The sequence below is a fragment of the Octopus bimaculoides genome, chromosome 29, assembly GCF_046866305.1.
Source record: "Octopus bimaculoides isolate indiv1 chromosome 29, ASM4686630v1, whole genome shotgun sequence".
In the NCBI taxonomy this organism is placed as follows: Eukaryota; Metazoa; Mollusca; class Cephalopoda; order Octopoda; family Octopodidae; genus Octopus; species Octopus bimaculoides.
Window position 1 is genome coordinate 15,049,354 of NC_142956.1, and position 17,500 is coordinate 15,066,853.

General features: G+C 37.9%; 2 protein-coding genes and 1 long non-coding RNA gene across 3 annotated transcripts in view; all 3 read right to left on the minus strand.

Annotated features, from left to right (window-relative positions):
- Window positions 1-1,702, minus strand: part of LOC106867470 (uncharacterized) — a 25,311-nt gene extending 23,609 nt beyond the window's left edge. The window contains exon 1 of the mRNA XM_052978004.2: window positions 1,483-1,702. The gene's annotated coding sequence lies outside the window, so the exon portion shown is untranslated. The remainder of the gene's footprint in view (window positions 1-1,482) is intronic.
- The window catches only part of LOC149130362 (uncharacterized), a 253,238-nt gene that overhangs the window by 144,326 nt on the left and 91,412 nt on the right, over window positions 1-17,500 (minus strand). The window lies entirely within an intron of this gene.
- LOC106867476 (putative G protein-coupled receptor 85) lies at window positions 5,226-8,554 on the minus strand. The gene has a single exon (XM_089345624.1). It carries the CDS (start codon window positions 8,000-8,002, stop codon window positions 6,899-6,901), a length of 1,104 nt encoding a protein of 367 aa, XP_089201750.1. The 5' UTR covers window positions 8,003-8,554; the 3' UTR covers window positions 5,226-6,898.

The window sequence follows — 17,500 nt, forward strand, 5'->3', positions numbered from 1 at the left end:
ACAGGTGCCAGTCTATTGACCCTGCTCCGGGCGTACATGAGGCGGGAAGTATTCCAGTGGCCCACAACTGGAAACGACTGGCAGTGGACGTAACACGCTACCGGCAGGGGACGTACCTCTCAATGGTTGACTGCGGACCGGGGCGGTTGGCCATATGGAGGGAGATGAAGACGGGGACTGCAGAGGAAATCGCAGGAGTGTTAAATGGGATATTCCTGGAAGGAGGCCCCGTGGATGAGCTGCTGCTGGATAATGGCACTGCATTTCACTCGGAGGTGCTGAAAGAAATGCTTGACAGGTGGCAGGTCAGCCGCTTCTTCAGGGCGGCATACCGGCCAAGTGGAAATGGAGTGGTGGAAAGGCATCATCGTACCATCAAGACCATGGCAGAGAGGGGCCAGATTTCGCCAATCGAGGCCGTATTTTGGTACAATATGTCGCCCAGGTCAGGACAGGCTGAGGAGTCGTTGCCACACAGGGCAATATTCAGGTACGAGTGGAGGCACCCGTGTATTGCATCGATGCGACTCCGGGGAGAAGAAGAGCACACCTTCGTGCAGATCAGGGAAGAAGTTTGGGTAAAACCCCCAAATGCACGGTGCACATCACAATAGGGGAAAGGAACTATAACCTCCATCAATTCAGTCGATGGTATGCCACACCATGTTTTGGATGTGCGGAAGATTGTCAGTGCTTCAGAGGATGGAACCAGCTGCAGTGGGCAGGATGATGAAGACAGCAGCAGTAGGCAAGATGATGAAGACAGCGCGCCAGGAACTCAGGCCAGTACCGGGGTCGCACAGCGACCACAGAGGGAGCGGTACCCTCCTCCCTGGTTGGCTGATTATGAAACCAATGAAGATAGTTCGTGAGTGGGAGAGCCGGTTGAATGATCTATAGATCAGGGGGGCGTGTGGTGTTTGGGCTGTGACGAGCTATGTGTTGTGGTGGAGAGGGGTGAGGCAAACAGAGGTGAAGCCAGACCGGAAGGGCCAAACCGGAAGGGTCAGATCGGAAGTCGGCGACACGCGCTCGAAGGCTAGCACGTGGGGCCAGTGAGAAAACAGCGACGTTACGAGAAAGACGTGTTCTGATTAGGAGCGATCGTGTACCCCGCTGCGGTCGGCAAGGTAAGGTCCAACGCTTCATTCTGTCCTTTTGCTTCTTGTTGTCTTCTTCCTCCATCGCACCACACAAAGAATAAGTCCTGGGGTCGACTTGTTCAACTAAAGGCGCTGCTCCAGCACGGCCACAGTCAAATTACTGAAACAAGTAAAACAATAAAATAATATACACACACACGCGCGCGTGCATAAATGTTGTCCAGTAAGTTTTCATGTGTCAGAAATTAATTTGCTTAATTAGATATATTAGTTAATAGGACGAATATATTATTATTTATTTAACGTTAATGTCTCTTGACAGCTGCTTAAGACTGTTAGCAATCACCATTTCAAGACCGAAAGGAAAAATATGGCTTACTTGGTTTGCTTGTGGAGGCCTGAAAGTGTCACATCTGATTAAGGGGTCTGAGAGTTGTAAAATAAAAAGAAAACAAAAGGAAAAGCCGGATAATAGACCAGCAAAAGAACCGAGAAGACAAGTCCATCGGAGTTATGTCCCTTGGATTGCTCTTTTTGTTGTTGTTGTTTTTTTACCCAGAAAACGCGTTGAGATGGCGAAATGTCCACAATTGTTGTTTCACGTAATGTTTCATTCTAGAGTGAAGATGGATTATCTTTGAGATAGGTACGAATGTGGAATGGGCTAGAGTTCGAAGAAAAATCATAAGTTGTTGTGTAAGTGAATAAATATGCATAGGGATGTATATATAAATACATTCACCCCTCCCCATGTATACATACACACATACATACATACATATATATACAGAGTACGATGGGTAAATTGGTGACATTTTATTTTTTCAATTTCGTGCATGCGCATTGCTTGTTTTTGATTCTGTCGACTACACAATATCGTAGGGTCAGTTGGACACTGTCTGTGAGAAAAGCCATGACGCAATTTACTCTGCCAAAAATTTGGAAAGAACATGCTGTAATGCTTGGCATTCGCTCTGAAAGCTCCAATACGAACATTTCAGAATGTTTGGGTGTCAATCTGAGGACATACTATGTCCCTAAAACATCTACTGAGAGTGATAAAAATCAAACATCCATCCAGTCAACATCATGGTGTTTGAAGTGATGATGACGTTATGCCTCCATCTTCCCGCATGGCCTCAGACTCACCACGAAGGCCTACATCAAGTGCCTGGAGGAGGTAGTGCTGCCCTGGGTCAAGAGGGTGGCTGCTGGAAGACCCTATGTCTAGCAACGGGACTCTGCACCATGTCACACAAGCAGGAGAAACCAGTCATGGCTGTCAGACAATTTCTGTAACCACTTCACCCCTAACATCTGGCCTCCTAATTCCCTAGACTGCAAATCCCTTGATTGTTATGCATTGGGCGCAGTTTGAGCGAGAGACCAACAGAACTCCTTGTAACACCAAAGATGAACTGAAGGGAAGGATTATGGCAGCATTCACTAACTTAAACAAGGAGACCATCTAGAGGAGTTGCAAGAGATCCCAAAGTCGTCTGGAGGCTGTAGTTGAAGCCAATGGCACTTTTATTGGAAACAAACCAACACCGGTTGTCAAGTGGTAGTTGGGGACAAACACACACATATATACTACAGGCCTCTTTTCAGACTGTGTGGTTATAGTAGAAGACACTTCCTGAAAGTACCACACAGAAGTACTGAACCCAGAACCATCTGGTTGGGAAGCAAACTTCTTACCACACAGCCAAGCCAGCATTGATGTATTCTTTGAAGTACTGAGTTCCATTTTTATGTATCAGGAAACCTTATACACACCATAAAGCAATACAAGACTATACATCCATATATACACGTGTGTATGTGTGTGTGTCTGCTTGGTGACGATCAGTGGAATACAGATAGAAGAAATACAAATAAAAAACAACAACAAACTCTGCTTGTAAACAAACAATTTATTGACTGTAGAACATAGGATTAAAATTAAAAATGGAAACAAAACAAATGAATAAATTAATTGTTTGTTGATGACATAAGAAACCTTGTTGCTTATTTTTCAATTACACCTGCCCACTACACAGTAAAAGTGTGTTGAATGGGTTAGAGCAACACATTTTGTCACTCTGTCTCTCATTACACATGCACACATATAAATAGATAGATAGATAGATAGGTAGGTAGGTAGGTAGATAGATAGATAGATAAACAGACAGATAGACCGAAAGATGATAGACAAATAGAGAGAGAGATGTATATAAACATACAGATGCATTTATGCATAATCTTACACACAAAAATACATATTTATATACAGAAACATATAAAATTGCATACATAGATAAACATATACAAATACACTCACACATTTATATATACACACACATTTATATACATACACATACACTCAAATATATATACAAATATACATATATTATATACATACATACACACATACATATATATACATATACATATATATATATATATATATATATATATATATATATATATATATAAAATTTATTAATGAGGGTAAAAATTGAAATTAATCAATTAAAACCAGTGGTCTAGCATATTAAAAAGATCCGAAGATTAAAATTATATTACATACAAAAATAAGAGGAATGACCAGCAAAAGTGGACTCCTATATGCTAGAAATAGATGCATATAGGAGTCCACTTTTGCTGGTCATTCCTCTTATTTTTGTATGTAATATAATTTTAATCTTCGGATTTTTTTAATATGTTCGTGGTTAGATGATTCGGCATCTATTTCTAGCATATAGGAGTCCACTTTTGCTGGTCATTCCTCTTATTTTTGTATGTTATATATATATATATATATATATATATATATAAAACAGTTTGACTCAGCTCCATGCAGCTTGTAGGCTCATACCACAAACCTAACTCATCAGCCGTCTAGAGGAGAGAAATAGGGATATGAATAAAGCAGTCAAAGAATAGAGAAAAGAACTGATGTGGCTTTCAGACTAATAACATCACATGACCTAAGTTGACCAATAGAGGCCTAACATCTAGAAGCCATCTTGGTTTTTCTCTCATATCCTCCAAACTTTAAGCTGCATGAAACTGAGTCAAAATGGTGTTAATTTAAATATGTAGCTCCTACTTAATATGCTGAGAGCCACATTTATTATTTTTTTTTCGTTTGTCCACACACTTGTATATTGAGTGCAGCATATACATTTACCCATTATTTAAACATAATGAAGTCATGCACGGCAGTTGATAAAAATTAAGAGCTTTAGTGAAAGCAAATGGTGGTCATTTTGAATTGTAAAAATTCATAAAATATTGGTTTTAAATTTTAGCACAAGGGTGGCAATTTCAGGTACTTAATTTATCGACCTTGAAAGGATGAAAGGCAAAGTCAACTTCAGCAGGATTTGAACTCATATCCTAAAGACGAGTGAATCGCCACAAAGCATTTTACCTAGGGTGCTAATGATTTTGCCTACTCACTGCCTTAATAATAATAATAATAATAATAATTTCAAATTTTGGCGCAAGGCCAGTAATTTCAGGAAAGGGGTTGAATCAGTCACATCAACCCAGTACTTTACTGGTACTTATCTCATCAACTATGAAAGGATAAGTCAACATCGGCAGAAGACACACGAATTACCACTAAGAATTTTACCTGGTATGTAAATGGTTCTGCCACCAGGCCACCTTGTTCATAATAATAATCCTTTCTGCTAAAGTTACAAGGCCTGAAATTTTGGGGGAGGAGACTAGTCGATTACATCGACCCCAGTGTTTCACTGGTACTTAATTTATTGACCCTGAAAGGATGAAAGACAAAGTCGACCTTGGCAGAATTTGAACTCAAAATGTATAGACAGACAAAATGTTGCTAAGCATTTTTCCCCACCATGCCAGCTCACCACCTTAAACATATGTAAAATATTGCCAATAAATATAACAAAAAACCTGTAAACTTTCATTAACCAAAACCTAAAAATCTTTTTACTTTATGCTAAATTGAATGGGGAAATATATATGCTGCACATGGTGTGTATATATATATATATATATATATATATATATATATATATATATATATATATATATATATATATATATATATATATATATATATATATACATACATACATACACATAAAAAATTGAATTACATACATGTATATGTGTGTGTGGCTATGTGTGTAGTATGTATGTATGTACACATACAGAATATATACAATATACAGCAGACATGTGGTTCGATTCTTGTAGCTTATTCTGTCTACTTTTTTCCCCCCTTTTCCCATTTAAGGAGTATTTTGTCTGATAGTTTATGGAGCCATTAGTTAACAGCTTCATTTGCATTCTAGCAGCATTTTTAAAAGAAAAAACACACACCTATATTATATATATATATATATGCGTATGTATATATATATATATATATACGTATGCATGTATGTATGTAGATCCTACAACTTTTTCCCCTTAAATCTTGTCACCGCCTGTGATAACAAGGGGCATAACTCCAGAGTAACAAGCTACTGTTACCTCGATAATGAGGACATTCCACCCGTTCAAGGAAACCAATGAATACACACACACACATATACATATGTATATACACACACACACACACACACATATATATATATATATTTATATTTACTCATGCGTGTGTATATATATATATATATTCATATACATATATATATATGTACACAGACATCCATACTAACATTCACACATACATAATATATACACACATAGACAATATGTACATACATGTATATACTACTTGCATTAATTTAAAATCTGTCTGGCATCTATTGTGAGTGTGTCTATTTTCATGTGCATATGTTCTATGCGCATGCTTCCGTGTATGCGTCCGAGTGTATTTACGTGTATCGGGTTGCAGCGCACATGCCAACCCTTACATATGCATTTTTAGTTATCCCAGTCCCTGCATATAACAGCAGTATTATAAAACCTTGCCAAAACCCGCAATGCTCTCGTATGGCACCAGTACCCACGAGACACCTCGCATCGGTCGGGGGACAGAGGTTCCACAACAGCACCCTGCCCTGCCCCGCCCCACCCGTAATGAAATTATTCACAAAATCCTTGCTCTGGCCAACCCGTTATGTAAATCATTTCCCAAAGAAGTCACTTCCACTGCGCTCTTCTCTCTAACTCAACTATTCACCAGTTTCTCAAACTGTTATCCTGGTTGAAATCAATCGTATTTCTATTGGCTCACAAACCTTGACTTTGTGTCACATACTGCCATTTCTTATGTCACTGCTCCATTCTTTTACATTCCTCCAAGATGAGGTCACACATCCACATTCATATAATATCAATATATATATATATAAATTACTGCAGCATTCCTATAACCACCTGAGCATACATATATGCACATATGTGTCAGCCAAAACACATATTTGTACACATATTTGCATGCGTATGTGTGTGTGTGTGTATATATATATATATATATATATATATATATATATATGCACATTTTCATTTACCATATGCATGTGCACATGTGAACACACACACATACACACTTAAGTAGCTTTTACACTGTTTTCCAGTTTCAGATTTCATACGGTATGTCATTTCCAATTATATACTATATATATATACATATATATATATTCTCTCTCTTACTACTTCATTCTGAATAGCTTTTTTAATTACCCAACACAACAATTCTTCTGACGATAGCTCATTATGGAAACCTTTCCTATTTCCAGTTATTATTATTTTTACCATTATTAATTCTCTTACACAGCTTCGTTTCAAGTACCTTCAAAATCTATTTCCAATACCATTTATTCTCTAAGAGTACCTCGTTTTGAATAACTTTCTATTTCCGGGCGAAAGGCTCTCCGTAAAGTGCCACTACAGCAGAGATATACTAACGGGTTGACAGCAACTGCAAGATAGCTGCACCATGCTGCCACACCAATGAAAGTCGATGACAGCTGGTGGGAAACCTCGAAAACCTGCCAGTAAGACAATACCAAATATGGGACCCATAGGATGTCGAAAACAAGGGTAACAGTGAAAAACAGTCGACTGAGGTGTTCCCCTTTCACAACTTTTAAGTTGACTGTCCGTCCAAGTTGTCGTGGGGGCATTTGAAAACCAGCTGCTATAGGATTAAGCCAAGGGTTTTGCCTGAATCCAGTAAAACCATTTAACCAGTTCACTAAAGCCTGTCCATTGGCGCCGGGTCCTAGAAACGTCCAGTTGTTACTACGTGCTGGCTGATGGAAAAATGGGTACATTTTGCGATGGTTTCTTAAAAACATTAGTATCCGGTAATAAAGAAGCAGCGACAGGCTCATTATGAATGTAAACACTAATAAAAAGACGAGCGTATCATTTGACCTGTAGTGTGTGTGTGAATATGTGCACTGAGCTTCACTTGGCACAAATGTGTAGCTACCTAGCCCAAAGATAGGTGGGAAAGACACTAAAAATGCTACACCCCATCCAAACACGATGAACGCAAGTGACAGCAGGCCGCCACATTTGCGTCGATAAAAGCGAGTCTGTACCACACCGACATATCTGTCACCTGATATAAGGAGAAAGGTTACGGCAGAACTGTAGATAAAAAAAGTGTTTGTGAAGCCAACCAGGATACATGCGTTCTCGCCATACACCCACACATAACCCTGGATTACAGTGGTTAATACAAAAGGCAGGCAAAACACTGATCGAGCTAAATCTGACATGGCCAGACTGACCAGGTAATAAAATGGTGGCCGGTGTAAGCGTTTGTCTCTGATTATTGTGTAGACAACCATGCTGTTGCCAAGAATACCGGTGAATATGATCAGAGCCAATGAAATGATCTTCAAAGCAAGAACATACTGAGGTTCCGAGTAATACGAATACGACGCATGTGTGTATACTTCAGTGTGCATCGCGTCAATGGATCCAAATGTTCAGACGGATGTGGCTGTCAAAGCAGCCTCGTCTGACAAAGTCGGTAAGGTATTTCTTTGCCCTATGCTTGCTTTACATTGATTGAAAATTATAAATGGATTGCATTTAAGTGTTCGCCAGTGAAAATGGCACAAGTATCATGGGTAATAAAGTCAGCATCCTGAGGAATGTTAATTCGACTTTGTTTAAACTAAAGCAAAATCTAAAATTGATGTGTTTTTGTTTGGTTGGGTTTCTTACTAAATGTCATTTCGATCCACAATGGAACCGATGCTGTCTGGTTGATTTCTCTAAAAGATCTGAAGAATTCAACTTGAAATATATGGTGAAAAAGTCTCTCATGGTGTCCCAAATGTTAATGTTTCAAAGATTATGATGAAATTTTATATTAATGTAGGTATGTAGGATGTTGATGCTGATGTTTTGTTTAACCTCAGATGATCACAGGCAAAACAAGGTAATATTAAAACAGATTTGACTTATATATATATATATATATATATATATATTTTGACAGTTCCTTCAGGATATACAAAAGGTTGTATATTTAAACAGAACTGTATGCCTGGAACGAAAGATATGTTTGTATGGGTGAAGGAAATGTGAAACTGCGAGAGGTATATTACATAACAGTATTAGTTTTTCTGCAAACACATTAGTCTGCATATCCTGCTTGAAGAACAAATATATTTGTTACAAATGATAGTATGTCCATGAAATGTGTTGGTATATCCAGAAAAAAATTAGATGTTGGGTGTTGAGTATAAAAGATGTTTGTTTTTTTGGGGGGTTTTTTTTTCTCCAGATGAAAGAATGTTATTTTGTCCTCTGGAAGACAGGGTTATACTTTCCATACAATTTATCAGAAGAAACAGGATGAGTAAATCCAGCAGGAAAAAAAAAAAAACAGCATATCCACAAGATGAAGTTGTATATCCAGGCAGAATTGTGTATCAGAGACTAAAAAAAAAAAAAAAAGAAGTGGGTAAATTTTTGACTCCAGAAGCAAGGTTTTGTGGGATTGGAAACAGTTTATTTGATAGCAAGAAGAACAAGTATTATGAAAACTGCATTTTGTATGAGGAAGAAAAAGCTGGTTTGTGTATATCTGGTAAACAAAGACGTTATATCCACAAAATGGGGATTAATATATCCAAACATATTTGTGTATCAGAGATAAAAGGGATTTATTTTCCCCTTTCTAGATTGGAAGAAAGTGGGTATTTGACAGCAAGAAGAACAAGTCTTACCACTGTAAATGTGCTCACTATGTCCGTCCAAAATCTGTAGCTTCAATGCCAGGAAAAAGGAGTTCTGGAGGGGTGGTCAGAAAAACTGGCTGGTTTCACTGCAATAAAAGATTTGTAGAGGCATCAGATTGAGTTTCATTTGGGGATTAATCAAGATGTTAGTGTTAGAGTTATAGTAGAGGGTGCTGTAGATGTGGTGGTTGTCAAGATGGTAGTGGTAGTGGTAATTATGATAGTGGTGAATGTGATAGTGGTGGTGGTTTTTGTGTTGATGAGTGATGGGAAGTGATACTGGTGTTGCTGGTGATGGTAGTGGTGGTGATGATGTTAACAGTGGTGTTAACAGCCCTGGTCAAACCAATCCAACTCGTACCAGCATGGGACAATGGAAGTTAAATTATGTTGATGATGGTGATGATATATATACACACACACACACACATGTATACATACATATAGACTCATATACACGTATACAAATATATATATATTTGTATATGTATGTATGTATGGATACGTGTGTATATATATATATTATATATATTGTATGTGGCAGATGCTCAGGAGCAATAAACACTGGAAATGTGCAGAGAACAACTTCTGTCACATTCCGGGGAGAAAAACTAGAAGTAGTTGACAGCTTCCGTTACCTAGGTGACCAAGTCAGTAGCAGGGGTGGATGCTCTGAAAGTGTAGCTGCTAGAATAAGAATAGCCTGGACAAAGTTCAGAGAGCTCCGACCTCTGCTGGTGACAAAGGGCCTCTTGCTCAGAGTAAAAGGTAGACTGTATAACGCATGTGTACGAACAGCCATGCTACATGGCAGTGAAACATGGGCTGTAACTGCTGAGGACATACGTAAGCTCGCAAGGAATGAAGCCAGTATGCTCCGCTGGTTGTGTAATGTCAGTGTGCATACACGACAGAGTGTAAGCGCTTTGAGAGAAAAGTTGGACCTAAGAAGCATCAGATGTGGTGTGCAAGAGAGACGATTGCGCTGGTATGGACATGTGGTGAGAATGGAGGAGGATAGCTGTGTGAAAAAGTGTCACACCCTAACAGTTGAGGGAACCCGTGGAAGAGGTAGACCCAGGAAGACCTGGGATGAGGTGGTGAAGCACAACCTTCAAACATTGGGCCTCACTGTGACCGAGACCTTTGGAAATATGCTGTGCTTGAGAAGACCTAGCAAGCCAAGTGATTGGAGCCTGGCGCAGCCATCTGGCTCGCTAGTCCTCAGTCAAACTGTGCAACCCATGACAGGATGGAAAATGGACGTTAAATGATGATGATGATGATGATACATGTATATATATATATATATATATATATATATATATATATATATATATATATAGATATAGATATATATACACATATACATATATATATATGTATATATACAGATACATACATATATATATATATATATATATATATATATATATATATATATATATACATATACATATATATATATACATATATATACATATATATATATATATATATATATATATATATATAATATGTGTATATATATGTTTATACATATGTATATATATATGTGTATATATATATGTGTATATATATGTATATATATATGTATATATATATATATATGTGTATATATATATATATATATATATATATATATATATATATATATATATATATATATATATATACACACACATACCTAAATATATACATATATGTACATGAATATACAGTGATATGTGTGCACATGCATAAACATATATGGGAAGAAAACAAGTTTTCTTTTAAAACCTGTTGTATGGAAAACACAAGGCACAACACACCCATCACTGTTGTTCTAGTTTTAAATTTTCATGAAAAGATATTTTCATATTTCCTTAGGAGTCATCATCCTCTTGTATTATTTCTTTGGACAATAAATAATCTCTGTTGATCATTGTCGTTTCAAAACCTAATTGGTTTTGTCTGCAGTGTGATGTGTTTTAAATGTGTAGTGGTGGAGAGGGTTGAGGTGGTGCTGGTTGGTTGGTTGAAGCAGGGCATCATGGGAATGATACTGTGCTTAAATGAGGAATGGGAGGGGATGGAGGAGGAGAAAAATTGGAAGAAGAAGAAGAAGAAAAAGATGGCAATGGTGAATGAGCTGGAGGAGAAGGAGGAAATGAAGAAGGGAAAGAAGAAGAAGAAGGAGGAGGAGGAGAAACGATGAGGAAGAAGAAGAGGTAGAAGAAAAAGAAGAATTGGAAGAAGAAGAAGGAGAAGAAACGATGAGGAAGAAGAAAAAGAAGAATTGGAAGAAGAAGAAGAAGGAGAAGAAACGATGAGGAAGAAGAAGAGGTAGAAGAAAAAGAAGAATTGGAAGAAGGAGAAGAAAGGATGAGGAAGAAGAAGAGGTAGAAGAAAAAGAAGAAGAATTGGAAGAAGAAAAAGAAGAATTGGAAGAAGAAAAAGAAGAATTGGAAGAAGAAAAAGAATAAAGAAAGAAAGATGAATGAATGCATGTTTTATGATTTGATTCTATTTTATTTATTTTTATTTTTGTTGTTGTTGTTGTTGTATTTATTAGCCTCAGACTTTCTTCTCTCGGTTTTGCAGACTGCTTGTCTTCAGGTTTCTTTCATTGATCAGGAAATAGTTTTGGCCGTGTAGTCTGATGTTAGTTTGTTGCTCGGATACGTTATCTCTGAGTTGCGAGTGATTTGTGATTTGCTATTGAGATAGATTCAATATAGGAGGCGGCCAATGGCTGTGTGGTTAGGAAACTGGCTTTGCAACCATGCGAGCTCAGGTTCAGTCCCACTACGGGACACTTTGGGCAAGTGTCTTCTCCTGTAGGATTTTCGAGCAAGATCGTTGCCAGTGCCCCTGGACTGGCTCTTGTGCGGGTGGCACATAAAATACACCATTTTGAGCGTGACCGTTGCCAGTACCGCCTGATTGGCCTTCATAGGATTTTCGAGCGAGATCGTTGCCAGTGCCTCTGGACTGGCTCTTGTGTGGGTGGCACATAAAATACACCATTTTGAGCGTGACCGTTGCCAGTACCGCCTGACTGGCCTTTGTAGGATTTTCGAGCGAGATCGTTGCCAGTGCCCCTGGACTGGCTCTTGTGCGGGTGGCACATAAAATACACCATTTTGAGCGTGACCGTTGCCAGTACCGCCTGACTGGCCTTCGTGCGGGTGACACGTAAAAGCACCCACTACACTCTCAGAGTGGTTGGCGTTAGGAAGGGCATCCAGCTGTAGAAACTCTGCCAAATCAGATAGGAGCCTGGTGTTGCCATCCGGTTTCACCAGTCCTCAGTCAAATCGTCCAACCCATGCTAGCATGGAAAGCGGACGTTAAATGATGATGATGGTGATGATGATGATTGACTAATGCATTGTGAGTGAATTAGTGAATCTTGTAGATGGACACTGTGACAAAGTGAGCCCAGTGCTTAATTTTTTCAAAGCCTGGTACTTATTCTCTCAGTTTCTTTTGCTGAACTGCTAAGTTATGGGGAGGTAGAGAAACCAATACTGGTTATTAAGCAATGGCAGATGGACAAACATAAAAAACTCCATTATTTACATTTGACAGATATTTGTCCTCATCTTGCTTGGTGTTAACACAACATTTCGGCTGATATACCCTCCAGCCTTCATCAGGTGTCTTGAGAAAATTTCGAACCTGGGTTCTCATTCCAAATGTAAATAATGTACATAATTCCTCATCTCTTAAATATAGAACTATGTTGAACTATTAAGAAATCTGCAGTTACTCTATCCAAATTACAAGTTCAAGTTTATACCTGTAATTATTGGGGCCCTGGGATATGTAACACACTGCCTAAAATTCAATCTTGAGAAATTAGGCCTCTCAAAACCAGAAAGGAGAAAGCTAATTCGAAGACCAAACATGCTTGTTCTGTGTGTCCACCATCTGATCCTGGAAGAAAATTTTCTTCCAGGATCAAATGGTGAATACACAGAACAACCACTGCTTTGCCATGTCCCGAAAACATGTATTGTGAGTGTTAAAACTCAAACATCCAGTCAACATCATGGTGTTTGGAGTGATCACTGGTGATGGCGATGTTATGCCTCCATTCATCTTCCTACGTGGTCTCAGACTCAACACAGAAGCCTATAGCAAGTGCCTGAGGGAGGTAGTGCTGCCCTAGGTTAATTTTTGGAAAATCGATTATAGTAGTGACTCGATCAATTCCTAGAGATGTCTGAAGAAGGAATTTTTATATTCCGAAATATTATATCAGACCAAGGATGATTAAATTATATCAGCTATTATAGTATTATAGTGCATTGTTGTGCCTTTCAAAACACATTATTATTATTTATTACTTTTTACAAACAATACACAATGCTTCAAGCAAACTACAATACTTTCCCATATACACATATGTATATATATATATAAGGTTGAGGAGGGTATCGAATTTAACTAAACCCCAAAGATACAGGTAATACCGAGTAAGTGGTCTATACCGGCTAGGTATGCCCCAATAGCTGTATGTACAGGATTGGGGATTATAAGTCGTGTATTAGCGTGTGTATGTATAAATATATAAAAGGATAAAGAGAGCAATGGTAAAGTTGGAATATATATATATATTTGTTCATAGAAAAACATGTAATCGTTACCAATATAGCAAGAGATTTCACCGCAAAAAAGTCTAAAGTAGACTCCTTTGTTTAAAAAGGAACTTATTTAACGAGTCATTTAACAACAAATTTAAATATGGACGGAACCTAGAGATGTTTTGGTATTTACCTCTTGTTCTTGATTTTTTGTTTTTTTGTTTGTTTGTTCTTAAATGTATTTCCCTGAAGATGTGTAAGGCAAATTATATGTTTGACTTAAATTTGACAGTCAAATATAGCCTTATACAGAAATGTTGTGATAGGAATAAATTTCAATAATAATGGATATTAGCGTCAAAACTCTCTTTTAAATTTAAAACTTTGGATATATATATATATATATGTACGTATATAGATACATATGTATGTATATATATTCTTTTCTGTTTTTAATTATTTCAATTCTTCCTTTGAAGAAGGAGCTGGTTTCTAACAAAAATACGAAGCTCCATTGTTGGAATGTGAATAACAAAAATAATGTCCCATTTTATGCTAGAGAAAAGATTTGCGTAGTTTTGCTGTTCCACTTACAGATTCTATTTGTAATGTGTGAACCAGTTGGTTGATTTCTTTTTCCGAAAATCCAAGCTTATCCAGACTGACAGTTGGGTATTTACTTACAAAACCAAGTGCACGAATTATTATTGGTATAAATGTAAATTTGTAATCTGGATATAGAAGCTGAAGGGAGGCAGGCAGACAGGTAAGTATGTAGGTAGGTAGGTAGGAAGGTAGGTAGGTAGGTAGGTAGGTAGGTAGGTAGGTAGGTAGGTATACATATATATATCATTTCTATAATAATACTATAACAATTATAATAATCTGGAATAAAACCTGTTGATTCCAAATATATGTATATATGCATGTATGTTTGTATGTATGTATATATGTATGCATGCTTGTATGTTTGTATGTATGTATATATGTATGCATGCATGTATGTATATATGTTTGTATGTATGTATGTATGTATGTATATATGTATGTATGCATGAATGTATATATGTAAGTATGTACATAGAGATTGCACTCTATGGCACTGACATATCCCTTTGCTTAACACCATTTCCAACCAGAATTAGATCAGGGACTTTGCCACCCACGTTGATACTTGCTTTCATTCCATCAAACACAGAGACAAACTTATCAGGAGACCCCAGCTTCCATTCACCATATCGAAGCTTTACTCAACACTAATACATGAATCCTTGTATACTGACGACTGCGGTCTTGTCACTCATTCCCTGAGTGACACGCAACATCCTGTGGATGCCTCAACAGCAGGCAGTGCTTAAGGTTTAACAATCAGCATGATGAAACACTTGTAAAGCAATCTCAATCTCCCAGAATCTGTTCAGAAGCATGCAACCAGGTACATAACTGCTGTCAGGCATCTACAACACTCTGAACATCTTGCTTCCCTGAGCATGGGCACATTAAAACTCTGACGTTTTTGGCAATTGATTTGGCAGACACCCACAAGACTATCCACCATCTTTGCAACAACAACCTTGGCCACCAATTTGAATTCCATATATCTAACACTTGTGGACATGTTTAAAAGATCAGAATACAACACAGTGATCGTGACTTTCGGAAACATTTTTTCATGTCCACATCAATTGTTAGCTGTTGGGACATTACATCTTTCAAAACTTCCATGCTTCCTGAAATTCCCCAACAATAGACCTGATACCCTCCACCCTTTTTTTTCTTTCTCATTTCTTGTGCATATGCTATGCACTGTTCATGCAGTTTTGGTTACTTTTTCTGATGAGTTGTGGTGCACCGGAGAACTATACAATATGTTCATTATTACTTTCGGGGAATAAAATTCCTTCTTCAGTTCTTATATATATATATATATATATATATATATATATATGCATATGCATATATTATAGCAGAGACTCCAGCAAGTAAGATCTGAAGAAGGAATTGTAATTCCGAAATATCATCGGACTACTGATAACCAAGTTACAACAGGTATATAGTCCATTTTTTGTTCTATAGTGCATTGTTATACCTTTCTAAACTTTTTATTCTTTACAAACAATACACAATGCTTCAAGCAAACTACAATACTCTCTTATGCATATTTTGATTTCAAATTTTGCCACAAGGCCAGCAGTTTGGGAGTAGGTAGTAAGCTGATTACATCAACCCCACCGCTCAGCTGGTACTTATTTCATCAACCCCCAAAAGGTTAAAAGGCAAAGTCACCATCAGTGGGATTTGGACCCAGAACGTAAAGATGGGTGGAATGCTACGAAGCATTTTGCTGGTTGTGCTAATGATTCTGCCAGCTTGCCCCCTTCATACGTGTATATATTAACAACAGTCTCTCGATCCAAGAACGGCATTCTGCAATTTCTTGGTGAACAACCTGATGATTAGTTTATAGTGACGTGTAAATTTTTAGGCGCAGGAGTGGCTGTGTGGTAAGTAGCTTGCTTACCAACCACATAGTTCCGGGTTCAGTCCCACTGCGTGGCACCTTGAGCAAGTGTCTTCTACTATAGCCTCGGGCCGACCAAAGCCTTGTGAGTGGATTTGGTAGACGGAAACTGAAAGAAGCCCGTCGTATATGTGTATATATATATATATATATATGTATGCGTGTTTGCGTGTCTGTGTTTGTCCCCCCACCATTGCTTGACAACCGATGGTGGTGTGTTTACGTCCCCGTATCTTAGCGGTTCGGCAAAAGAGACTGATAGAATAAGTACTAGGCTTCCAAAGAATAAGTCCTGGGGTTCGATTTGCTCGACTAAAGGCGGTGCTCCAGCATGGCCGCAGTCAAATGACTGAAACAAGTAAAAGAGTAAAAGAGAGAGAGAGAGTGATCAAATGTTTGTGCTGCTCAGAAACTCATTCCCTCCATCAAATCGACATTGCCTGTACAGATGCACAAGTGTACCATAGATCAGGTGTTTGCAGGGATTGCAAAGCAAGGTGAGATGAAGTGATTTGCTCAAGAACGCAATGCACAGCCCAGTCTAGAAATTGAACCCAGAATCTTGCAATTGCTAGTACAACACCCTAACCACTAAACCACATGCCCTTGCTATGAGTGTGTGTCTATATGATGATTATGATGATGTGTGCATATGTAGATAGATAGACAGACAGATAGACAGGATAGATAGGTAGATAGATAGATAGATAGATAATAGACAGGATAGATAGGTAGATAGATAGATAGATAGATAGATAGAGATAGATAGATAGATAGATAGATAGGTAGATAGATAGATAGACAGACAGACAGATAGACAGGATAGATAGGTAGATAGATAGATAGACAGACAGACAGACAGATAGACAGGATAGATAGGTAGATAGATAGATAGACAGACAGATAGACAGGATAGATAGATAGATAGATAGACAGGATAGATAGGTAGATAGATAGATAGATAGATAGGTAGACATGATTCTCTGTGTACAATTGCACTAGTAGTTATATATACATATATATATGCATAGATAAATGGATACCTAAACATAGCATAAATAAATACACATATACACTCCAGCACGTGTATATTTACAAGGAAATGGGTGCATATACTTATAG

Coding starts and splice junctions, on each gene's coding strand:
- LOC106867476 (XM_089345624.1), bottom strand. CDS start 8,002: ATGCACACTGAAGTATACACACATGCGTCGTATTCGTATTACTCGGAA.